The 25450-nt window shown below is 49.9% G+C and overlaps 1 protein-coding gene across 1 annotated transcript in view; it reads right to left on the reverse strand.

Moving 5' to 3' along the window:
• Positions 1 to 7761: 7761 nt before the first annotated feature.
• Positions 7762 to 25450, reverse strand: part of CABIN1 (calcineurin binding protein 1) — a 63228-nt gene continuing 45539 nt past the window's right edge. The window contains exons 34-40 of the mRNA XM_081840744.1: positions 22994 to 23090; positions 22243 to 22905; positions 21407 to 21481; positions 14772 to 15069; positions 10391 to 10582; positions 9541 to 9764; positions 7762 to 8770 (exon numbers count right to left, since the gene is read on the reverse strand). Of these exons, the coding sequence (XP_081696870.1) occupies positions 8627 to 8770; positions 9541 to 9764; positions 10391 to 10582; positions 14772 to 15069; positions 21407 to 21481; positions 22243 to 22905; positions 22994 to 23090 (1693 nt within the window). The 3' untranslated portion in view covers positions 7762 to 8626. The remainder of the gene's footprint in view (positions 8771 to 9540; positions 9765 to 10390; positions 10583 to 14771; positions 15070 to 21406; positions 21482 to 22242; positions 22906 to 22993; positions 23091 to 25450) is intronic.

The raw sequence follows: 25450 nt of genomic DNA on the forward strand, positions 1-25450 counted from the left end.
GCAGCATTCAGAAGAGCAGCCATCCCATTAGTGGCAACTAAAGATTGGGGGGGGGGCGGGGAGAGAGAGAAAGGGACAGCAATTTTACTTTCACACCAAAGAGTTTATTGGCATCTCTCAAAGAGCATCTGAATAGCTCTCAAGGGAGGAGAGGAAAGTGTTGATAGCTCTGGAGGCGGGGGGGGGGGGGAGAGAGATTGAGGGGGCAGGAGGGGCTGCTCCAGGCAGCGTCCCATGGGGGCCTGAGCTGAAGGATGGGCTGGGAGGAGAGGCTTGGGGGGCAGAGGAGGCCTTCTGGACATTTGCTTCCCTCCCCAGTGGATGCTACAGGCAGGCAGAGAGGCAGGATCAGGGCCAGCCCCCCAAACCCACATTGAGAAGCAGAGGCTGGGTTAGACGGGCCTCCTTTGGCCTGATCCTGCAGGCTCCGCAAGGTGCCTGCTTCAGGACCTTCTTGTGAGCCACAGGCAGGCACAGGTTGGCAGGGGAAAACCACATGTGGTGCAGGATCAGGCCACCGAGTCCAGGATTATGTTTTCAGAGGTGCTGATCGATGGAAGGCGCCAAGCTCAGGTTAAAATGGACCAGCTTTAATTGCACATCAGCCTGCGGCCACCTTGAGCAGCTAAACCTCCCACTATGGGAAAAGGTGGTACCCCAACAACGGACCCCAAAGCGCCCCCCTCCAGTGCAAAACTGGCAATGTAGGCCCCCACCACAACATCCTTCTCAGCTTCAGAGGAAGGCAGCACTCAAGCCACCCCCAGAGGAATTGGGGTGCCCCCTCATCTTCTGCGTGACAACCACCCAGGCCACGGCCTAGCGCATCTCCCTTGCCTCAGCCCAAACAGACTCTGCCAGGAGCAGAGGGGAGGTGGAAAAGCAGGCCCAAATGTGAGAAGGGTAACCGCTGACTTACCTCAGCCCTTGGCCTGCCGTCGCTGTGAGCTTCTGACCGGAATGGCAGGGCTTGAGAGCTAGGCCATGCTGCAGTGGCGGGGAGTTCCGCTGGTGCAGCAATGTCTTCAACGATGGGGTGGCACTTCCAGTGCCTACGATCAGCTCCAGGGCTGCCCGTTGAGTGAAGTTTTGGTCACATCAGAGCCAATTCCTGACCTAGAGCCCAGGAGAACCTCCTGGGAATGGCAGCAAACGCAGCTCCTGATGAGGACAGGGACTGAATAATGCTCTCCATCAACTGTTCTTGGTGTGCAATTATGCTAGGAGAGGGAGTCATTGCCCCCAAGGTCCCCTCCCCTGTTAAAAAAAGCCCGCCTCCCCCTTTGCATCTGTTTGCTGTTATCTGCTGACTTCTCTCTCAGCTGCCAGTTTCCCGTCCTCTCCTTTGGTCAGCCAAGGAAGGAAGTGGATCTGGGAAAGACAGGCAGGTGGATCCCGCAGGGGTGGCCACTAACTCATATGGTGCTTTTTTTTGCGAAGGATCAAGCCTATCTGTGGATCTGAGCTAGACTGAGCCTCCATGTAGAGTGGCACTCTATCTGATACTGCTGGGCCAAAGATGTGAGGCTATGGAATGACCTCGGGAAATTGCTTGGCGCTCGGGAGGAGGGCAACATTTGGGTCCTGCCTGTCATTGTGGCCAGCAATTTTGTTGTTGTCGTGGATGTGGACGCCGGTCTTTGGGGAGAAAACCACTCACGAGACTCCAATTAAAGCACAAATGGGCTGGTTCCCTTTGAATTTATTATGCCATTAAGTAGTGGAAATGCAAAGAGGTGGTGGCAGAAACATGGACCATTTACTCTCTTCTCCTTCCTTAGTTTTACAATCACTTTTGGCTTCTTGCTTTAAAACACACACAAGCCATTAAGTGTGCAGCTGAGGGCCTCTCACACTACACAACTCTGCCCCTGAGCAGCTTTGATGCTCTTTTTGGGCAAAAGGGGAGATGAAGTAGCAGACAGACTGAGCACCTGCTAACCACACACACACAATGGTGTGGGGTTTTTTTTGGGGGGGGGAGCAGATTTGCATCTCACCAGGAGGCAGGGAAAGAATCAAACTGGCTAGGAGGTACCATCTCTGACCCATTTGTAATGCTTCAGTATTTTTTTGGAGATCCTTAAAAAAAAGCAGCCTAAGAAGACTCCTACAGCAGCTGGATCCGGCCACAGTGTGGGCCCATCTAATCCAGTATCCTGTTCTCACAGGTGCTCCAAATGGACTCCACTCAAGCAGTCCAGAGAAGATCTAGTTTGAGCTTCATGGTTTTTGCTCCCAAGCTATAGGACATCTCTGTCAGGTGGTCACAACCAGAGAGACAAATGCCTCCACTTCCAATGTTTGAGCAATGGAACAGGATATGTGTGTGTCAGATTTCAGTTTGTCAAGATCCCCCTTGTTTTCCCAAGAACCCCCCAATACTGCCAGCCAAATCCTGGTGCAAAATACACAAGCTTAGGCCTAAATAATTATGCTCTCCATCCCTTCTCACAAAACCCTTTTGCTGTTTTCCAAAAAATGGAACAAGAAAATAGAAGACACTCAGGGAACAACAATTACCGTCAACAAAAAGGATACACGGCGAGAAGAGGGAAGAGGTTCTTCTGTCCTCTTAAATTGTGCCGTTTGGTATTTATCCTCAAACATCTCTCCCTAAAAGCCAGTGGGCGATGGCGGGGGCAATTTGCCATCTGCAACACTAACACATGCCAGGAAATCACTCTGTCTTTCATATAGAAGTCATATCTGTCTTAATTACCAGAAACAGCTCTCAGGGGTCTGGTCAGTTTTTCTAATAAGGCTTAAGTGTGGCCCCATTGCTCAACTGGAGTCTCATCCTTTGCCCACGATATTTTGGCAATTATTAGAGATAAACAGCTTCCAATAAGAAGCTTGCAAGTTGCTTGTTAAGAAAGTTAGCTGGTCTGTTTTATTTCTACATTTATATCCCGCTTTCCCCCACAATGAGACCAAGGCGGCATACATGGTCTGGAATTTCCTCTCTCCTTTTTACCCTCACCTACAATCCTGCAAAGGGATGCGGGTGGCGCTGTGGGTTAAACCACAGAGCCTAGGACTTGCCGATCAGAAGGTCGGCAGTTCGAATCCCCGCGACGGGGTGAGCTCCCATTGCTCGGTCCCTGCTCCTGCCAACCTAGCAGTTTGAAAGCACATCCAAGTGCAAGTAGATAAATACTTGCGGGAAGGTAAACAGCGTTTCCATGGACTGCTCTGGTTCGCCAAAAGCGGCTTAGTCATGCTGGCCACATGACCTGGAAGCTGTATGCCGGCTCCCTTGGCCAATAAAGCGTGATGAGTGCCGCAACCCCAGAGTCAGACATGACTGGACCTAATGGTCAGGGGGCCCTTTACCTTTACAATCCTGCAAGGTAGGCAGGGCTGAGAGGCAGTGGCTGGCCCAGGGGAAAAGGTGGGGAGTTACTACAAGTGGGGTGCGTAAAAGGGGAGACCAAGAGAAGGACCACTACCCCAGTTCCACTTGCAGCCATTTCCTGCCAGAATTTGACTTCCCAACTTGGGCTTCTATTAAACGCTAGCACTAAATCAAGCAGCAAGTACTAGGAGGAGAACGGCTTTTAATTTGTTCAATACTTATTGACGCAGCAGAGGCTGATGGCCTGGCTTCCCTTTAATGGGAGTTTTCTTAAGAGGTGCTTGTAGGGAGATCCCTCCCCTGACTGCCTAATTGAGACCTTTCAGACTCCAGCCTCTAATTGCCCATATAAATCCTTGGGAGCAAGCAGAGGCAGCCTTTATCTCACAAGTGGAAGAATTAAAACAAGTCACCTTTAATCTCCCCACGACAGCAGGAAAACAGAAGATGCATTCTCAGTGCTGGTCATCCATCCCTATAATCTCGTAATCTGCAACTAATATGTGGAACACCCCCCACCCCCCCAAATTGCTTTGAAAATCAGGACTGCATGTTGCAAAACAAAAAAGCCCTACAGCAGCCTCAGCTGCGATGACAGAATCGGATTCTTGATGGACAAGCAAGACAGTGACTGCAGAGGGTTGAGTGAATGCCCTGATGGTTCAGGTATGTGCAGAAGAGGAACAAGCCAATTGGCCGCCTGGGGCAGCGCCCAGGGGTGGGGCTAGCCGCCCGCGGGGTCGGGGTCAGCCAGGGCAGGACACTCCGTGGGGCCTCCGAGGAGTCTGCCTGCCTCCTCCCACCCAGCCACCCTACAGCTGAGGGGGAGGCAGCAGGCGGACCATTTGAGCAGTGCGGAGCCTGTGTGCGCCAAATCCACCGCGTCTCTCCCAGGAGAGACGCATGGCTTGGGTGCACTGCAGGCCCCATGGTGAGTGCAGCCTGGCATTTTGTCACCCCCCTCAGTGGTGTCACCCGGGGCGTCCCACCTCCACCGCACCCCCCTTGCTCCACCGCTGGGTATGTGGCCTGAGATCCAAGGACAATGGAGAGTTGCTTGCATGAGCAAGCCCACTCCACAAATGTGTGTCCTGAAATATAGTGCTGCATGACCAGGCAGAAGTTCAGCAGGTTCAGCTTTCCCAAGTCACTTCCTATACATACAGCTAGTGCAGGGGTCAGCAACCTAAGGCCCCTGGGCCGGAAGTGGCCTGCAGAGGTTGTTTGACTGGCCCACGAGCCACCACCGAACTGAGCTCCCTGCTCGCTTGCACGCTGCACTAAACTGGTGCAGCGCGGCACAGGGACTCACTTCCGCAGTGCCGAAAATCGCATCTGCGCCCGTGAAGGTGCCAAAAATCATGGGTGCACGCACAATCCAGCCCATGGAGGGATTTCTGTGGGACCGATCTCTTCCAGGCAAGATAAACCTTGCTGACCCCTGAGCTAGTGATCTTAGTGATTAGGAATAACATGAAGGCTGGTGCAGGAAGTGATTCAGAACACTTGGATTTTCAGAAGCTGGAAATTGATACTGGGCTTACACATCCTGTGTTCGCTTGTAACTCAGGCTTTAATGCTACCTACAGTGAACATAGCGGGATTTTTTTCTGAGCAAACATGCACAGGATTGGACCACCAGCCTCCAATGCACCTGTTCTCTCCCCTCTGTCATCAAGCAGCCTTGGGCCAAATGGAACCTGGGATCAGTGGTGTGTTCAGCGTTCAATGAGATTTAAGATTGCAAATCATAAACTTCATTCCTATGGCCAGCACCTTGCAAGGCTTCTATTCAACTCAAGGCTAATTATTGTGAATGTTCAGTCAAACGGAGAACCAATAAAGTTCACTGCTTGCCCGCCAAGACAAAGGGCAGCAGACCCTACACATATTTGGCTGATAAAACTAAAGGACAGACATTTTTTCCTTTTGCTTCTGGATGATTTAGAGCTCTCGGGTCCTGGCTTGTGGGCTTCTAACCTGTGGAGCATCTGGTTGGTCATTGAGCAAACAGGACCCTGCACTTGATGTGCTCCCTTTGGTCTGATCCAGCAACTAGGCTTTTCCTCCCAGGGTTCTTCTTGGAGGTGGGGTGCCTTTGAATACCAGCTGCCGGGGAATTTCAAGGCGTGGGGAGCACTGCCGTTGCCCTCAAGTCTTGCTTGTGGGCTTTCTACTGGGAACAGGGTGTTGGGCTAGAAGGAGATTGAGGGGGCTCTGCCCTGATCTTTTAACAGCCCCTGCACTGCTCATCTCCTCCTACCACTTCCCCACATAAACTGTCCCATCACTGCCTTCTCCCTAACTTGAAAGAAAGTGCACTCTGCTAGGTGCTCCCGCTTCCGACTTTCCTACAGGACCAGACAAGTGGGGTAAAGCCGAAGGGAAAGCATCTTCGGTTCCACAAGTGCCTCGTTAGTTCCTCTCTTAAACAGGAGATTTTAACAGTTAATTGCATCAAGTATGGATTGGTCAATTTACTACCCTCCACTCACTGTAGGGGCTCCCAGAGCACTGGAGGGGGTGGGGAGATAAGAGAAAATATTTTTAATCTTTTTCCATGGCTTGTCTCTTCTATTTTTCTCCATAGTTCTGGACAGCCCTGGTATCTGGCCTCGAAGGAAGGAAGGAAGGAAGAGGGGAAGGGAGGGTTAGGGCAGCTCAACAGTCTTTTCTTCAAAACATGAAGAGAACATAGGACAACATAAGTGAGGCTGGGTACATGACTGTTAGCAGCCTTTACAGCTTGGGTAAATGCTGTATTGGAATGATCAGTTTCTGGAGTTCAAAGGCTTTATTCATGCAGAACTATTTATAGGAAGAGTAGAGATGAAAAAGAGAGAATAGCAGGCATCTTCTTGTCTGGTGAGAATAAATGGCCCAGCTTTTAGGGGTAGAGTTAACCTGGAAAAAGAAGCTACAAGCAAGTGCTGGTTAGATTGCTATACAGACAGTGCCCTCATGTGGTTTAAAGTAACACATGCATTAATTAGAAACTCAATACAGTAGAAGGAAATGCATTTGCTTTTCTCCAACAGTGACCACTTCCAGAGTCTGGCCTGACCCCCTAATTCTTGGAGGCCATAAAGGGAGAGGGAAAGATTCAGAAGTCTCTTGGGAAAAGAAATAAATATTTCATAAACTTTTTCTGCTGCAGTTTCACATCCATGCAGTAAACGAAGAGGAAATATATCAAAAATCCTCTTCTAAGGCCAGAGATTGCTGTTCTTCTCCTGCCTTGTCTAAGGCACAGCAGGATTTTGGCCTCCCAAAACCAATTGTAAATAAGAATCTTCAATAAGTTTCCCCAGCCACTCTAGGTAAATGAAATCCATCCCATCATTGTGAATTGGGGCAGGGGAGCAGGGATATTCAATTATTTGTTAGATCTGTGATTTTAGGGGATTGCAATTATTTCAGGGGAAGGGATGGAGGTTTCCCCTAAAACTGCTTAAAGCTGTTGCTTCTTCAGAGCTGAAAGAGCTGAACTCTTGCCATGATTGCTGTGCTCCCTACACAGAACAAGGCTGTAGCCGTGAATCATTTGAAGGGCATCTAAGGGAAGAAGCTGCTATGACCAATGGTCCTCAACTCATTTGCCCCTGAGGCCACACCCAGTCTTTTAAAGTGAAGCCGCCTCAATGACCCCTTTCCCCCCTCCGAAAATGTACCAGTTCCCTGACCCTACTGCTACTGGTGGGGAATCAGACTAATTGCGTCCCTCTTACTCTGCATCTACTGCACTCCCAACACTTGTTTGTGTAGTCGCTTACATATGGCATCAGCCATAAGCCACCTCTATCCTCTCCAGTTTCTTGAGAATTAATGTACCTGGGTGCATCTTCCCTAAAACCAGCATCTATCCGATTTGAAAGTGGAAGAAGACACCCAATGGCCATGCTCTGCCCACTGGGTAGGACAGAAGGCAACTTGGAGACACATCCAGCCATCCTGATGTGGAAAACGATGTGCCAATGGAACTGGAAATGGTGGAGGAGGAGGCAGAGGAACACCAGCCTGCTGTGTGTGCAGAGCCAGAGAATCTTCCTAGCTGGGAAGTAAACAGCCCTGACAGGAGAGGAGGAAAGGAGGCTGCTCTTGTGCCCCAAGTGTGCCACTTGGATCACACGGCTGGATGAAAAATGTTCTGGCCCCAGCAGAGACGGAGGTGACCCAGCCCACTTCAGCATGATCAGGCAAGAAGGGGAAGAGGCCTTCTCTACTCCACAATCCCTTGCATCAGCTGTAACTCATCTCTCCCACTACTTGCCCTGAGGCGAGGGGCTGCTCTCCCCTGAAAATTCAGATTTCTTTGCCTCTTCTAGAGACCTGGGAGGAGGGAGAGGAAAGCGGATGAAAGGGTGAAGGAGCATTCCAGGCACAGCAGAGAAGAGGCTTGGGAGAAACGTGTTCTCACTTTATTTAAAAAATGTATATTTATTATTACAAAGCTTTGCACTGCACCATTTATTTAACCCTTGTCTTCTCCCACCTCCCCCCGCCCCCCAGAAATTGAAACCCCGCCTGGCAAGCTCTGTGACACATGCTGTGGGCACAACACGCCCCACTATTGAAGTGCAGGGTTTGTATTCCTTATATTACAACGTTAACATTCAGTAGAAAAAATGCTGGGCTTCCTTTATGTTCCCCATATAAATGTGAGCAATCCCGCCACATATATTTATATATATATATACTTAAAAAACAAACATATACCCTTCTTTGTGTTGTTCTGTAAAAAGCAGACATTACCAAAATGGTACTGAAATCCGTTTCCTGATAAGACCAAAGGTGCCCTGCGACCTCTCGGCTTACATCGCTTGTCCAACGGTCTCCAAAGAGGCAGAGTCCTAGTGAGGTTGCCAGCTGTCTCTCCCGCCTGGTCCTTTTAAGACAATACCGAGATAAAATAAGCCACAGTTTTGCTTATAGTAACGAAGGAGGCAAGACCATTGTGGTGGCCCGTCCAGTCTCTGCTGCTTAGCCAGCCAGCCAGCCAAATGCTGCTGCTGCTGCCTCCTGTAAAAGCCGTCCATTTAAAGAGGGAGAAATGAGTGAGGAGGTGCCGAGGGATTTAAGTGCAGATTCGGCTTGGGGGTGACAGTGGTGAGCTTTCGGCTGCCCCGTAAGTTAAAGGCAACAGCAGAGGCAGCAGCACTGAAGGTGGTAATGGCTGGTGGCTGGCTGGCTTGCTGTGATGCTGGAAAGAGAAGCCAGAGGGAGGGGAGGGGAGGGGAAGGGAGGACGGAGCCCCCCGCCCAGCACCCCTCAGACATCCATGTAGTCATCCTCTTCATCAGAGTCACTCTCCAGCGAAGACTCTTGGCTTGAGGTTTCTACAATCTCCAGCGCTGGCTGGCAAAGGGTCTCCTTCTTCACATTCGCCGCAGACTGGGCTGAAAGGATAGCAGACTGGCCCAGACAAAGGGAAGAGGGTTTTTTTATTTTTAAAAATTCTGAAGATCTGCTATTCCCCCAAAGCATTTCCCTCCACCCCACCTGGGCTTGCTTTAATCATCTTGAAAACCTGCAGTACTTCCAATACAAGCAATGGGTGGGAGGGAGACTACGGAGATTTCTTAACCAGGTTATCCTAGATTAACATGGCAACACTCCAGGCTGAAGGAGGGAGGGAAGTCTTTCTGCCCCCGCCCAGTCCTTCCACCAAGGCAGTTTGCAAAAGGGTATCATCGCAGGTGCCACCTCCCCCCAAACTCTGCCTGCCTGTTCAGCCAGACAGTTTGTCCCTTATTCCCAACATGACCAAAGAGAGGATGGACCATGCTTTGGCTGGGGAACAGAAGGAGCACACCTCCAAGGTGAAGAAGTCAGGACTCAGCAAGTCTGGATGAGGCCCTCCTTGGGGTGTTGGAATTGCTAAAGTCCTGCTTCGTCAACGGCAGCTGGCTGGCCTCTGGAAGAACAGGGGGCTGGACCAAGTAGGCCCTCTTTGACCTGAAGGCTGTTCCTATGTTTTACAAACAGAAGATGGGTTCCTTAAGCCCACCTGAGAACCCAAGGGGGGGGGGAGAGGCAAAGAGGGCACAGAGGACTCTTGTCTGCAGCTGCCTGGACAGCCTCCTCCACTGCCACCCCAGTCTGCACACACAAATTCTCTCTGCCAAATTCAAAACATGACTGGGGCCCCAATGATACTCCCTGCCCCAAACCCTGGTAAGTACCTTTAGCTTCTGCTTGGTTTCTTCTGAAATGCTGCCCTTGGGGGAGAGGAGGGTGGGCGTTGGGGGGGTGACGGTGATCTCCGGTGGGAACTTGGTGACGGACGAGGGGATGAAGAGCTTGGGCATGCTGGGAAACACGCGGGTCTTGATGCGGCTGGCATCGGCCTTGCTCCCCGCGGAGGGCTGTGGCGTTTCGGAGCAGAGGTGAGCCTTGGAGCTGGAGGCTGAGAGGAGGAAATGTCAGCTCGGAAGAGGGTCTTTGAGCGAACAAGCATGTCATAATAAAAGAACGTCTGCACCAGAGCAGAACCAGCAACAGGCTGGGCCTGAGCCCTGGGCTCTTTGCTCTGTAAGTGACTGGGAAGAAAAAGAGCTTCCTGCTTCCCCCCAGGAGAGGGTTACTCACCATACCCTGAAGGGGCTCCTGCTTGAAGAAGAGCCACCACTGCTGCCTGCCCTGCCAGCACTCCAGTCTCCTGCCTGGGGCAATACCTTCAGATTTAGCCACCACCCTCCTACCCTTCTCTGTGACAATGGAGGACACCCCAGGGAGGAACTCACTGAAAACTACAGATTGCCAAAAGTTCGCCCTACACTTGAGTAACATGGGAAGCTGCCTCTGGTCCACCTGGCTCAGTACTCCCTTGCCTGGAGATGCCACCAAGGGCTTCCACATGCTCCTCTGCCACTGAGCTCCTAGGAATTTGCCCTCCTACCTGCCAAAATGCTATCTGTTCTCAAAGAGGCTTGCCTGCCTGCTTGGCCCATGCATATTTTCATACTGTACTTCTCTGTTCTATCCAAGCCACCTTCTCCAAGACCCCCAAAGGCTTCATTGGGCATCCCTTACCTCGGCCGCAGACCTGCCCTCCTCCAACACTGGTGCTGGTCACAGGCTCCAGCTCCACTTGCCAGGGCATCAGATTGGACGAGGGGGCCACTGTCGCCATCTTCATCTGCTGGCAGAGGTGGGATTCTTGCTGCTGCAAGCCTGCTCCTTCCAGAGGCCGGTCTAGCTTGCCTTCTTCTTCCTCCTCCTCCTCTGCATAAACAAGATGAGCAAAGATGACTCAAGAGATATCCCTCTCTCTGCTACCAACCATAGAAATGGGAACTATGCTCATGCCATGTGGACTTCACGGGGCTTCACTGTGAAGACTTCATGCAGAATACTTAAAAGTGGGCATGTGCTTGACTCCAGGTGTGGTGTACAGCAACATATGATTACCAGTGCAACCCAACACCGGTCTACTCAAAAGAAAGTCCCACTGAGTTCAGTGAGGGTTATATGATTACCAGTTTAATGCAGCAAAGCCACAAGGACCTGGCTTTTCAGGCAGCTGCAAGAGAAACACTTCTGGCAAAGGGCAGCCCAACAGAGAGAAGGTTGCTGGTGCGCGCTCAGAGTACAGAACCAGACATATTTATGACCACTGTCACCTCCATGTTGCACTCAGCACAGTGAGAATACAAAAGGGCATAGCAAGAGCATGGCTGCAGCAGCTGGTTCAAGCAAAGGAGGCCCAGCATCTAATTAGATGCTCCAATGGGGGGAAGAAACCCACAAGCAAGTCCCAGCAACTCGCACAGCAAAGACCCAGGAAGTTTCCACATGGAGGGCAGCTTTTGCCAAGGCCCAACACGTCAATCATGTAAGACCTGGGGAGGGTGTTGAATAAGTAACAGAGGTGACGAGTGAAGCTTTCTGCACCAGAAACCTTCTAGGTTAGCCAGGCCCCCAGCAAAGGTCTGCCCACCCACAGCTTCCCAGATTGTAGGGTATGCAGACAAGACATCAACAGGAGGTCCCCTTTGGCCAGGCAGATGTGAGGTTGCTAGTGGCTTCCCTTCTCCCTTCTGAAAGATGCAGCGGCAGCTCTGTTGCCTAATGGCAGCTGGAGCCAGTGTGGTGTAGTGGTTAAGAGCGGTAGACTCGTAATCTGGTGAACCGGGTTTGCATCTCCGCTCCTCCACATGCAGCTGCTGGGTGACCTTGGGCTAGTCACACTTCTCTGAAGTCTCTCAGCCCCACTCACCTCACAGATGTTTGTTGTGGGGGAGGAAGGGAAAGGAGAATGTTAGCCGCTTTGAGACTCCTTCGGGTAGTGATAGAGCGGGATATCAAATCCAAACTCTTCTTCTGGCTGTGGGGGGCTTATCTTGCTAAATATTTACTGAGCTGGACTGGAATGCCTGCCACTCAGCCAGATCTGTCCGGCTTCGATTGAGTCACAGGCCCAGCATGAATGCAGCTGCCTTCACAGTGAGACACAGGCTCTCCTTTCTGATCAATGGGGAAGAAAAGGGAAGCACATCAAGTGGGCTGGCTGGCGGCCTCCTCTGTTGCATCAAGTGACAAGGTCCTATGTCAATTGCCACTTCCTCTTTGGCAGACACTTGCTAATGGCTGTCTGTGGAGAGAGGTTTGGGGGCTCCCCTGTGGCTGAAGAGGATAAAGATGATATAATACACACCCTGCCTCTGCTTTTAAGCCATGTGTTCATTTTCTTAACGTTCCACATACCCGCCAATGAGAGGACACAACAGCTGCTTCTGACTTGGCTTTGCTTTGCTTCTGCTAGTCCTAAGTATCTATCACATATCTGCATCTGAAAGCAGAGGCAGTTGGGAGCCCAGCTCTTTAGGACTTAGGCAAGACTTGAGGTCCTCCTCCCCTTGAAGGGCAGCTGGTCAGAATCAGGCCCAGCCTTCCAACTGCCTCAGGAAGAGGGGCCACAACCCAGATTAGCTCTCCTTCTACCAAGTGGGTCCTTGGTAGTCCAACTCAGGAAGGCTAGGCTGGCCCTCCCAGAGCAAACTGTGCCCTTAATTTCAATGGGGCATTTATGGTGTGTGTGTAGACCGCAGTCCCAAGTCCACTCACCTCCAGCCACCATGACGCCAACTGAAATTAGCTCATTTAGAGAGGAATCAGAGACACATGTCAGCCGCCTTCATTTCAGTGAAGATGTGCCGTCTGGCCCTTTGTTCACACTGTAAGGGAGATGTTGGTGCTGGGGATCCCCAACTGGCCAGAGAACAGAAGTGGACTTCCTCACAGGGAGAACCATGTGCCAGATGAGAACTCTTTGAGATTTAGCTGGCAGTGTCTGCACAGCTGAAAGGGGGAGGGTGCTTCCTTTCATGAGGTTCTTCATAAGCAAAAGATGTCATTTCAATGGGGCCGGTGTCCTTCTCAGAAACAGACACAAACCTCCCCGTTATGCTCTTAGACATGGCACTTGAGGGTGAGAGTTAAATGTCACGTGGGGACTGCTCCCAAGAAGAGGTGCAGCAACATCCTCTCAACCTTGTATCTAACTGGAACTGAAACATCTGGCCCTATATATTGCTGAACTACAACTCCCATCAGCCCCAGCAAGCATGGCCAGGGATGATGGGAGCTCTAGGTCAGCAACATCTGGAGGCACAAAGGATCTCTGCACCTCCTCTAGAGTAAGAGCACTGCTCTGTGAAGTATCCAATTCAGGTAAAAATGTGCAGGCCAGAATGCAGAGTCAACTCAAGGGCTGCCTTGCCTGAAACATTTGGGGGGGGGAGGGGGGTCCCACTCCCACTGTTGGAACCTGGGCTATGAGATGCTGGGCTCTGCTACTGAACACAAAACACACACTTCCTTCTCCTTGGGAGGTGGAGTCGAGGTCCCAGGAGTCTGAATCGGCAGAGGGAATGGGGGGGGGGGCGCTCTAGAGGAGATCAGAAGCTCGTTTTCTGGTGTTGTGCATTTTAATGCCAATTTTGCGAAACCCCTGGGGAAAAGTAATTCAAGTGCAGGCATATCCATAACCTCCACAGCAAAACAGACAACAGGGCAGAGATGTAAGTCATCTTCAAATGCCTAGCACTTCAACTCAAGTACTGCTCTCGAAAAGAAAACCAGAGTTGTAACTATTGAGTGCGTACACACACAGAGAGATGGCTTTTGAGATTTCAGGGATGGACCCCCAAAGCCCTCAGAGACTCAGCCTGAAGCAGCCCCCCGTCGGCACAGCTGCGTGAGAGGGGCAAGGCAGGCCAGGCCTTCCTCCTTCTCCCAGCTTTTACCAAAGAAGAAACAGGCTGAAGAGAGAAACCTCGGAGGTGCCAACAGCCCCCTCCACCTCTCCTTCCCAACCTGTTGCCAGGGAAACCCATCAGCACCCGTGGATGCTGAGAGCTGGTGCTTTGGGGTTCACGACTTCATTAGTTGGCGGTTCCTATTCTCACCAGCTCATCTTGCGCTTCACACATAACACCCACAAACAGGGGACATCATTTCAGCGAGCCCCTTCTCTCAAAAACAAAACCGCTGCAGGGTGGCGGTGGCAGCAGTAGCTCTTTGCTACCTTCAGGAAGACAAGACTTTAGCAATTGCAAATCTCTCCCCACCCCCAAAAGGCTTCATGCTTTCAGCTCTCTGCCTGAAGGACACAAGGATCCAAATGCTCCCATCTCAGCCACTCATGGTTCATCACAGCCATGTGGCTACTACCAACTAGTCTGTCCCTTCTGGGGTTTTTGCTGCAGTGACTAAATTTTCAACCGTGTAAGGAGCAACCACACCCAGAACTTGGCTCAGGCAGGCAGGGATGTGGTTCCCTGCAGTGCACCACATCAAGCGGGGGTCGGACCTGCCCCCTCCGCCCCACCAAGATAATGAGAAATCCTCAACTTCCCAAACCCTACAAGGTTGGATCTGCGGCTGATGTATGCAGAAGAGAATTGGGCTGGGGTGCTGCACTGCCTCATCGTCCCTCCTGAAGCTGGACCCAAAACATTCTAAATGGGTCCAGCTGCCATCTCTGCATCCTTTGGACAATAGTGCACAGACACTGGGTGGAATTCGAGTTTTAAATTTCTTCTTGCTTTTAGCTTTTTATGATTTGACTGCCAGCTTTGTGTCTTTATATTGCTGCAAACCGCTGCGGTCCATCTTTACAGTAAGTATTTTTTATAAATATAAAACAAGCACATTCTGGTGGGATTCTGTGCCAAGCCGCTTGTGACCTCACCTTCATTCTTTTGCACGAAGCATTTAAACCCTTCCGTGCAAAGAGCCACATGGGAGCAAGGAAGGTGAGCTGTAGTTTGAGGAGCCGAGTCAAAAATAGCCTCCCCACCCCCCCTGCCCAAGCCAGAAACCACAGACATGTTTCACGGACACAATGACGCTGGGATGCACAGATGCTTTGGGCAACTCTATAAAGCTTCTCTGCAAAGATGTAGCTCACCACAGGCCAGGCTGGAGACAACAGGGGCCTCTTCGACACTCTCTGCCCCGGTTTGCTCCTGGGGCGGCAGCAGTAGCAGCACGCTGGCAGAGGAGGAGGAGGAGGAAGACGAGGAGGAGGATGGGGGAGAAGCTGTCTTGGGCTTGGCCTGCAGGTCAGCTGCTGCTCTCAGGAGGGCCTCTGAAGCCAGGGAGTAGGCAGTCCCAGCGGGAGGCGTCAGAGAGGCGGGGGCGGCTGGGAAGCAGATCTCTTTGCTGTCCTTCGGGTGCTTTGGAGTGGTCGGTGCTTCCCCTGTAGCCTGGAGGAGGAGACAAGCAAAGGCCGTAAGGAAGGAGAGGGGAAAGGCTGCTGCGGCAGCCAGCTCAGGGCAAGGGGAAAGACCTTCTCCACCCGGGAGCTCCAAATACCAAGAGGCTCTGGGGAAAGAAGCATCAATAGGGTCAAGGAATTAAAAATGAACTGTATCCTGATTTTATAGCTTTACTGATTTTTAGCTGTATTGTATTGAGTTAGTTGTACACCACAGAGAGTCAACTCTAATTAAGTGGCATATAAACTGATATTTTTTTCAGTAAAGTGCAAATTTCAAAGGGATATATTGCCTAGGAGCTGAACATCAGCATCACTTCTACAGCGGTAAGCAGATTAACCAAGAAAAAAAGTCACACAAACTTTTCTCACACATTCTCTTCCCAACCTGCCCACAAGCCCTAAGGTCAAAAACTAGTCAATACTGCTAAATCTGGATTAGTCAAAGTTCCCAAGGTAAAGACAAAATGGATTCTATTTTTCTTCAAAAGAGATACTTTGCTTAGCGGGGGGGGGGGGGGATGGCATTTGATATACCTCAGAAACAGAGGAAGAATAGAAGGGCAGCTGGCTGAGGCAGGAGACATGGACTGCTGGTCCATATCTGGGTCAGTGAACTGGTGGCGGGAGGTTCCAAGTGCCCCCTTGGTGAAATGAGTCCGGAGGGCCAACTCTCCGTGAAGGTGTGGCACGGCTTCTCCTTCCAGCTGATGCCCAGAGACTCTTCCCTGGCCCAAGCTGCTTTCCTCCCCATCCCACCCCGTGCAGATAAAAACGCCCTTCTTCTAGACAGCAATAGAAATGAAGCAAAACGCAAGAGGAGTGAAATGTTGGCTACCTACAGATCCTCCAAGCATGCTAAGAACAGGCAGCCTCAGCTCCGAGGGAGTCTCTCAGAAAGGCAAATCCCAGCGAGGAAAGACAAGGCCTGCAATTAGCAGAGGAGCCCTCCTCCCTCCCACCCGCTGCTAACGGGCATCTCCTAAGGCACAAGCGCATTGCAGGGGGTGGGGGTCAGAGACTGCAAAGCTGGAGCAGAGGCAGGCAAGGCTGTATGAGGAAAACGCCCTTTGCAGAGGCGGCATTATGGGACACAGGCAGTCAAAACCTCAGTTCCTCCCCCCTGCATCTGAACAAACCCAACCACCTTTGCTTATTTATTTAAATTACCCTTTGAAAACCTCTCAAGCCAACTTACAATGACAAGGACAGAGGTTGGGAGGAATATGGAGGAGGCATCCCTCTGTGGCCCCCAACTCACAAAGGCCACCGTGGAGGAAGCCCCATCCGTATTGCCCCCACCCTAATGGCTGGTGGTGGTGGTCCAGAGAGGGGAGCCTCAGGCACTGATCCCGATGCTCACACGGGGGTAGAGGGACCTTTAGAGAAGGCTGAGTTCAGTGGGACTTGCTCCCAGGCAAGGGAGAAAAGGGGATTTCAGTCCAAGCACAGTTTCCCTCTTCTGCCTTGGTGACATCGTTACTACGGGCGGTTCACAGAACAAAACACAAGATAAAAACACAAGGAAAATAATCAAAACGAAACAACAAACCCCTCTTCCCACAGACCCATTTAAAAGGCTGTAGAATATTAATCAGCCAAATGCCTGGTTGAAGAGAAATATTTTCACCTGGCACCTAAAATATATATATATATAGTGGTACCTCAGGTTACAGACGCTTCAGGTTACAGACTCCGCTAACCCAGAAATAGTACCTCAGGTTAAGAACTTTGCTTCAGGATGAGAACAGAAATCGCACAGTGGCAGCGGGAGGCCCCATTAGCTAAAGTGGTACCTCAGGTTAAGAACAGTTTCAGGTTAAGAATGAACCTCCAGAACGAATTAAGTACTTAACCCGAGGTACCACTGTAATGAAGGTGCCAGCTGAACCTCCCTGGGGAGGGCATTCCACAAATGGGAGCCACTACAGAAAAGGCCTATTTTTGTGTTGACACCCTCCGGACCTTAAGTGAAGGAGGCACAGGAAGAAGGGTGTTAAAGAGGTTTCAGCTCAGGAAGGGAGGAAGCAGACCCTGACCCATCTAACTTGGTGTCATCTCTACACTGACTGGCAACAATGGCTCAGCAAGGTTTCAGGCAGGGCATCTTTGCCAGGCCTACCCAGAGATGCTGCTGGGGGTCTGAGTGGAGACCTTCTGCATGCAAAGCAAGTGTTCTGGCCCTGAGCTAGGGCTGGTTGCCACCAGCTGCCTTCAGGGCTGTCAGAACCCACAAAGCCCAGCAGCACCAACAAGACTGAAATGAACTACTGGGACATCTTTAGCTGGGGAGCCTAACTAAACAAGATGAATTTTAAGAGGGAGAAATGTAAAGTATTGCACTTGGGCAAAAAAAATGAGAGGCACAAATACAAGATGGGTGACACCTGGCTTGAGAGCAGTACATGTGAAAAGGATCTAGGAGTCTTGGTTGACCACAAACTTGTCATGAGCCAACAGTGTGACGCGGCAGCTAAAAAAGCCAATGCAATTCTGGGCTGCATCAATAGGAGTATTGCATCTAGATCAAGGGAAGTAATAGTGCCACTGTATTCTGCTCTGGTCAGACCTCACCTGGAGTACTGTGTCCAGTTCTGGGCACCACAGTTCAAGAAGGACACTGACAAACTGGAACGTGTCCAGAGGAGGGCAACCAAAATGGTCAAAGGCCTGGAAACAATGCCTTATGAGGAACGGTTAAGGGAGCAGGGTATGTTTAGCCTGGAGAAGAGGAGCTTAAGGAGTGATATGATAGCCATGTTCAAATATATAAAAGGATGTCACATAGAGGAGGGAGAAAGGTTGTTTTCTGCTGCTCCAGAGAAGCGGACACGGAGCAATGGATCCAAACTACAAGAAAGAAGATTCCACCTAAACATTAGGAAGAACTTCCTGACAGTAAGAGCTGTTTGACAGTGGAATTTGCTGCCAAGGAGTGTGGTGGAGTCTCCTTCTTTGGAGGTCTTTAAGCAGAGGCTTGACAACCATATGTCAGGAGTGCTCTGATGGTGTTTCCTGCTTGGCAGGGGGTTGGACTCGATGGCCCTTGTGGTCTCTTCCAACTCTATGATTCTATGATTAATTCCATTCACATGAGAGTAGTGATGTATGGAAGTGAGAGCTGGACCATAAAGAAGGCTGATCGCCGAAGAATTGATGCTTTTGAATTATGGTGCCGGAGGAGACTCTTGAGAGTCCCATGGACTGCAAGAAGATCAAACCTATCCATTCTTATGGGAATCAGCCCTGAGTGCTCACTGGAAGGACAGATCCTGAAGCTGAGACTCCAGTACTTTGGCCCCCTCATGAGAAGAGAAGACTCCCTGGAAAAGACCCTGATGTTGGGAAAGATGGAGGGCACAAGGAGAAGGGGACGACAGAGGATGAGATGGTTGGACAGTGTTCTCGAAGCTACCAGCATGAGTTTGACCAAACTGCAGGAGGCAGTGGAAGACAGGAGTGCCTGGCGTGCTCTGGTCCAGGGGGTCATAAAGAGTTGGACATGACTAAACGACTAAACAACAACAAGCAGCATCCCCAGTTAGTGGGGCTGCAGGGAGGAGTGTTTTGCCCTTGAGAGAATCACCAGCTTGCTTGTCCAGGAACATGAATGGCTTGTGAAAGGATGAGGGGGTTAATCAAGCCAATTCGCTTTAGCGGTCTGCTTCACACACTGACTGCTAACTTCCTCGATGCACGCTAGCAATTAACAACTGCAATGGTGTTATTTTTCAAACACGGCAGCCCCAAGAGGCACGGAGAACAAGGGGGCTAATTAGTGGGTTATGCTGGAACATTTGTACTTCAGGGCCTTTAGATTTTCTAATCAAGGAGATGGTATTCCACAAAGATGGAACAATTAAAGAAAAACAAAAGGCACCACAGAAGAAAGCTGTTTGTAAGGTCCTGAGAATTTATGCTGAACACCATCCCCCTCTCCCAGCTTTAGAGAGAAGGGAAGGCAAAATTCCACCCAAGTCAAGAACCTGTCTGAAGCCTCCTTCTAAGGAGCAAGTCAGAGCTGAGAAAAGCAAAACAAAAGTGAAGAAAAACATCTCAACAAGCCTCACTAAACTTTACTGTTTGCTAAGCAGGTAGCGAAACTAAAAACAGAACTACAATATTCAATATGCAATAATTTTAACACATTTCATGGAATGAGTATGCTTATTTCAAGACAAGAGAATGAGAAATCTAGCCATGTGCCAAATGAGAAGAATCCCAGTGGCCAGATGAATTCAGCCTGGTGGACTTTGGGTTACTAGGGTACAAATTTAGAAGGGGTCACCTTAGAGGCCACCCCCTGATCCAGGCAGGGGTTGTCGCACTGCAACATCCCAGATAGGTGACCAAACAAGCTTTGACTGAAATATATCTCGCCAGGCTATTAACATGAACAAAGCAATGCATTTCAAATACCTGTATACAAATCTTACTTGCAATACACATCATCATCATGGAAAATCCTCCACATCAATTCCAAACGGATGCATATTTTATAATTACAATTTCCAACTGCAAGGTCAAGGTTTTTCAAACTGCAACATCAAGTTTATCAAGAGAAAGATATGGCAACTTATGGTGTATTATTTATACCCCCCTCTTCCAGTGTAAAAACATCATTAATTCCATAACACACACACACACACACACACACACACACACAGGAGGGGGCTGCAAGTAAGATTTGTATACAGTGGTACCTCGGGTTAAGAACTTAATTCGTTCTGGAGGTCCGTTCTTAACCTGAAACTGTTCTTAACCTGAAGCACCACTTTAGCTAATGGGGCCTCCCGCTGTCGCTGCTGCGCAATTTCTGTTCTCATCCTGAAGAAAAGTTCTTAATCTGAGGTACTATTTCTGGGTTAGCAGAGTCTGTAACCTGAAGCATCTGTAACCTGAGGTACCACTGTATAAAATAGCTGAAACACAATAAAATAACTGCAATTGGAATTTTCCATATATTGTTACTTTTATATTGCTGTTATTAGTCTTACCTTTATATCCCACCTTTTCCCCCTATGGAACTCAAGGCAGTGTGTGTACCTGTGACTCCTTTCCCATTTAGGCTGAGATCTCCCAGTGAAAGCTTCGTGGCTGAGAGGGGATTTGAACCCTGCTCTCTCAGGTGGTAGGTCCACACTCCAATCCCTACGGTAAGCTGGCTCTCTAAATTTAATCATTCACTGTCTTGAAAGAACTGTATTCATTTTCTGTAAATTATGCGTTGAGATAATTGCATTTTTAAAAAAATTAAGCTGCAGCCGCTTATACCATATGATAATAAATTCCACCGAATGCATGGTGGTATTTGTTTCAGGGTAAACGTGTAGAGAATTGTACGGTTAGTTTGGTTTTAAAACACTTGATGAGATGCTTACACACGAGAGTAAAGTCAAGCAAAGCATTTTGCAGAGCTCTGTATTCTCTTGTCTTCCAGGCCGCTTTGGGCAGTGGATATCTGCCCCAGTTGCTCTTCTGGCAAGTCAGAACTGGACACATGAACATGGACATAGGCAGCTGGGTGGGGGTCAGGAGGGAAGGTGGTGGTGGTCCCAGGCAGCATTTTGAAGGCAGCCTGGCAGAGCAAGGCTTGGGTTTAGCAAGGCAACCCAATGGGCAATTCCAGAGACTATCAGGCCACTCACTGTTAAGAGACTGGGGTGAGGAGAAGAGTGCCTTTAGTGCTATAAGAAACAGCAATTAAAGGGGCAACAAACCAGGTTAATAAAAGCTGCTACTGGAAGACAGAAGAGGGATGGTGGGGCCCTGACTGACTCCAACTTCAAGAGATGAGGCTGCTGAAGAGGCCAGAAACCACATTGGCTGCGAGTCCTGGAAGACCTGTTCCCTGCCTTGCAGGCCTTTTCTACCTGACCTGGGAGGGCAGGGCCTGGACTGACTCCAGCTACAAAAGCTGAGGCTGCTGAACAGGCCGGTGTGTTGTTTTTAGGGGTTTTTGTTGGAGTGGGGGTTGTTGCCATTACTGACATTTTGTGCTTATTTTAGACCTAATTACGATTTATGTGGAAATGTTCGATTTGGTTGTGTACTTTTTGGTGTTTTATTTGTGGTTTACAACTACTTTTCTTATGCTTGTAAGTTGTAATTATGTATTTTTCATGCTGTAAGCCACCTTGAGCATGATTTGAACTATGGAGAGGCGGAATACAAAATAATAATTTTAAAAATGCTATATGTATGATGAAAAGGACAGCAAATGGCCCCAAAGCAGGAGGGGGGGGGCCTTCTGCTTCCTTCTCTCGCAAGCCTGAGGATGCCACACACCTGGTGGTGCTCAAGAGCCTAGCAAGCTTGGAACTTACTTGCTTCTGTGCAGAGGCCCCCACGTGCACCTGGCAGAACTTGACAGCTTGTTCCAAGGCTGCTTCTTCATCCACCTGCAGAAAGAAACCCACACCATGAGCAGAAGTAAGTCCACAAATGCCCACAGGAAAGGCAGCCTCCGGAGCCAAAAGGCAACAAACCCTCACTTGAAATTTGCTACAATGCAACTTGCAATCGAAGTCTTGGCGAGTGGTTAATGACCAGCATTGGCCTGACCAGGGGGACAATGTTGAGGAGTGGCGCTACAGGCCCAGCCCCTGGCAGAGGTGCTTCTGCCACAGACTGGGATGGTGCGTGAGCGGAATAGATGGGTGTGGCCTGAGATAGTTCTGATTGGACCTGCATCACCCACACTTCCCTGCTGGCCTGCCCTGCCTCTGCATCATTGCAAGAGACAGACATGCTGCTGCTGCTGCTGCTAGGTTTTGTCTGCAGCACTGTCCCTCTCTGATAAAAAATTATACTGGAAAATAAATGGGCAACGTGGAAACTGACCAGAGCTCCAAATGGCGCAGTGCTGATCCTGCCCCACGGGGCTTAGCGTAAAAAGACAGGTCAGGCCAGGAAGTGGGTGTTGCCTCAGTTCCCTGGATTTTCTAAGATCGAGACCATTTGGGGACTGATCACCACCCATGTAGTCCTCAGAAGCCAAGGAGCTTCTCCTGAGAGCCCACACCAAGCCGCCACAGTGACAGCCACCAGCACTCTTCCTTGGTCATCGTGGAACAAATAAGACAACACAAACAATAATACAAGATCTCACCAGCTTCTGCCCAACATGGCAGCAAAGGCACATTTCAACCCTGCTGCTTACTTGCTTAATGAGCATGTACGTCTCAGACATGATCTTCTCGATCTTGGCCAGGTCGTAAGTCATGACCTTCTGACCTTGCTGCCACACACGATAAGCATCCAGGAGGAGGGTCTTCCCTGACTCTGTGTCATCAATCAGTTTCCTTTTCCGGCTTGGCCTCTGGCTGACCTCCTCCATCGGAGCTGCCTGGATGCGGACTTTGGCCACCTCCAACTGCTGGTGCTTAGAGCTGATGCTCAGCTCCTCCAAAGACAGTTCGGCCGTCCGGCTGCTCTCTAAGCTTTTGTCCTTAGGGATCCGCCCGGGCAGCCCTCGGGTCGACTCAGGGCCTCTATAGGAAGAGCCCATTTTTTCAGGATCCTCAGAATATCCTTCCGAGTCCATGAGCTCCGTTGAGCCCGGCTGGGGAGCCTCTTTTGCTTCTCCCTCAGGGGTTGCCTCCCGTAGCTCTGCTGTGTCCATGGCGGTGGGGGGCTGCTGCACCCCCTGGGCAGCTTCTTTCACCCCATTCTCTGCACCATAAGCTGCCACCCCGCCTTCAGACAAGGCTGCCTTTTGCGGGAGGGCTTCCTGTCCTTCTTCCGCATTTGCTTTGTTGGAGACATCGGTCGTCATCCTGGACGCAAAAAAGCTGCAGCACTTGGAGTCTGGATCTTCGGAGACCTTTAAAAGAGACAAAGAATATTTGTCCCCTTGAATTAGGAGGGGAGCCCCCCCACCAAAGAAGTATGCAGGGGTTTTAGGGCCTTACCTCGGTGAGCTCATTCAGCATGTCCTCCAGCACAGTCACTGTGAGGACGAAGGCACGCTGGGCAAGGACCTGGCGGTCTGCATCCCGCAAGTACTTCCTGCAGCACAGGGAAAAAAGAGGGCAGGAAGGCATTTGATTACAGAACTTGCAGATGCATTCGAAATCGAGGGGACAGCAGTTCAAATGCTCTGGATCCTGCTGGATTTCTCTGCCTCCAAAAACCACCTAGATGGAATCATAGAATCATAGAATCATAGAGTTGGAAGAGACCACAAGGGCCATCGAGTCCAACCCCCTGCCAAGCAGGAAACACCATCAGAGCACTCCTGACATATGGTTGTCAAGCCTCTGCTTAAAGACCTCCAAAGAAGGAGACTCCACCACACTCCTTGGCAGCAAATTCCACTGTCAAACAGCTCTTACTGTCAGGAAGTTCTTCCTAATGTTTAGGTGGAATCTTCTTTCTTGTAGTTTGGAACCATTGCTCCGTGTCCGCTTCTCTGGAGCAGCAGAAAACAACCTTTCTCCCTCCTCTATGTGACATCCTTTTATATATTTGAACATGGCAATCATATCACCCCTTAACCTCCTCTTCTCCAGGCTAAACATGCCCAGCTCCCTTAGCTGTTCTTCATAAGGCATCGTTTCCAGGCCTTTGACCATTTTGGTTGCCCTCCTCTGGACATGTTCCAGTTTGTCAGTGTCCTCCTTGAACTGTGGTGCCCAGAACTGGACACAGTACTCCAGGTGAGGTCTGAACAGAGCAGAATACAGTGGCACTATTACTTCCCTTGATCTAGATGCAATACTCCTATTGATGCAGCCCAGAATTGCATTGGCTTTTTTAGCTGCCGCGTCACACTGTTGGCTCATGACAAGTTTGTGGTCAACCAAGACTCCTGGATCCTTTTCACATGTACTGCTCTCAAGCCAGGTGTCACCCATCTTGTATTTGTGCCTCTCATTTTTTTTGCCCAAGTGCAATACTTTACATTTCTCCCTATTAAAATTCATCTTGTTTGTTTTGGCCCAGTTCTCTAATCTGTCAAGGTCGTTTTGAAGTGTGATCCTGTCCTCTGGGGTGTTAGCCACCCCTCCCAGTTTGGTGTCATCTGCAAATTTGATCAGGATGCCCTTGAGTCCATCATCCAAGTCGTTGATAAAGATGTTGAATAAGACCGGGCCCAAGACAGAACCCTGTGGCACCCCACTAGTCACTCTTCTCCAGGATGAAGAGGAACCATTGATGAGCACCCTTTGGGTTCGGTCAGTCAGCCAGTTACAAATCCACTGAGTGGTAGCATAGTCAAGACCGCATTTTACCAGCTTCTTTACAAGAATATCATGGGGCACCTTGTCAAATGCCTTGCTGAAATCAAGGTAGGCTACATCCACTGCGTTCCCTTCATCTACCAGGCTTGTAATTCTGTCAAAAAACGAGATCAGGTTAGTCTGACATGACTTATTTTTCAGAAATCCATGCTGACTATTGGTGATCACAGCATTCCTTTCTAGGTGCTCATAGACTGTTTGCTTAATGATCTGCTCCAGAATCTTCCCTGGTATTGATGTCAGACTGACTGGGCGGTAATTATTTGGGTCCTCTCTTTTCCCCTTTTTGAAAATAGGGACAACATTTGCCCTCCTCCAGTCTGCCGGGACTTCGCCTGTTCTCCAGGAATTCTCAAAGATGACTGCCAGTGGTTCTGAGATCACACCTGCCAGTTCTTTTAATACTCTTGGATGCAGTTCATCTGGCCCTGGAGACTTGAATACATCTAAACTAGCCAAGTATTCTTGTACTATCTCCTTAGTTATTCTGGGCTGTGTTTCCTCTGCTGAATCATTTGCTCCAAAATGATTGAAGCAACTGCTGGCCACCGCACACCCCTTTCAAAGGACACCCTCTGGTCAGGAGGTTAAGGGGTGATATGATAGCCATGTTCAAATACAGTGGTGCCTCTCAAGATGAAAAGAATCCGCCCATTGACGGCTTAGCGGATTAGCGCTATTAGCGGCTTAGCGGCTTATAGCGGCTTAGCGGATCAGCTGATAAGCGGCTTAGAAAAAGGGGAGGGGGAGGGAAAAAAAGTTGGAAAAACTCGCAAGACATTTTGTCTTGCGACGCAAGCCCATAGGGAAATTTGTTTTTCGAAGCACCTCCAAAACGGAAAACCCTTTCGTCTAGCGGGTTTTCCGTCTTGCGAGGCGTTCGTCTTGCGGGGCACCACTGTATATAAAATGATGTCACATAGAGGAAGGAGAAAGGTTGTTTTCTGCTGCTCCAGAGAAGCGGACACGGAGCAATGGATCCAAACTACAAGAAAGAAGATTCCACCTAAACATTAGGAAGAACTTCCTGACAGTAAGAGCTGTTCGACAGTGGAATTTGCTGCCAAGGAGTGTGGTGGAGTCTTCCTTCTTTGGAGGTCTTTAAGCAGAGGCTTGACAACCATA

Source organism: Podarcis erhardii (genome assembly GCF_964252035.2).
Source record: "Podarcis erhardii genome assembly, chromosome: 15".
Classification (NCBI taxonomy): domain Eukaryota; kingdom Metazoa; phylum Chordata; class Lepidosauria; order Squamata; family Lacertidae; genus Podarcis; species Podarcis erhardii.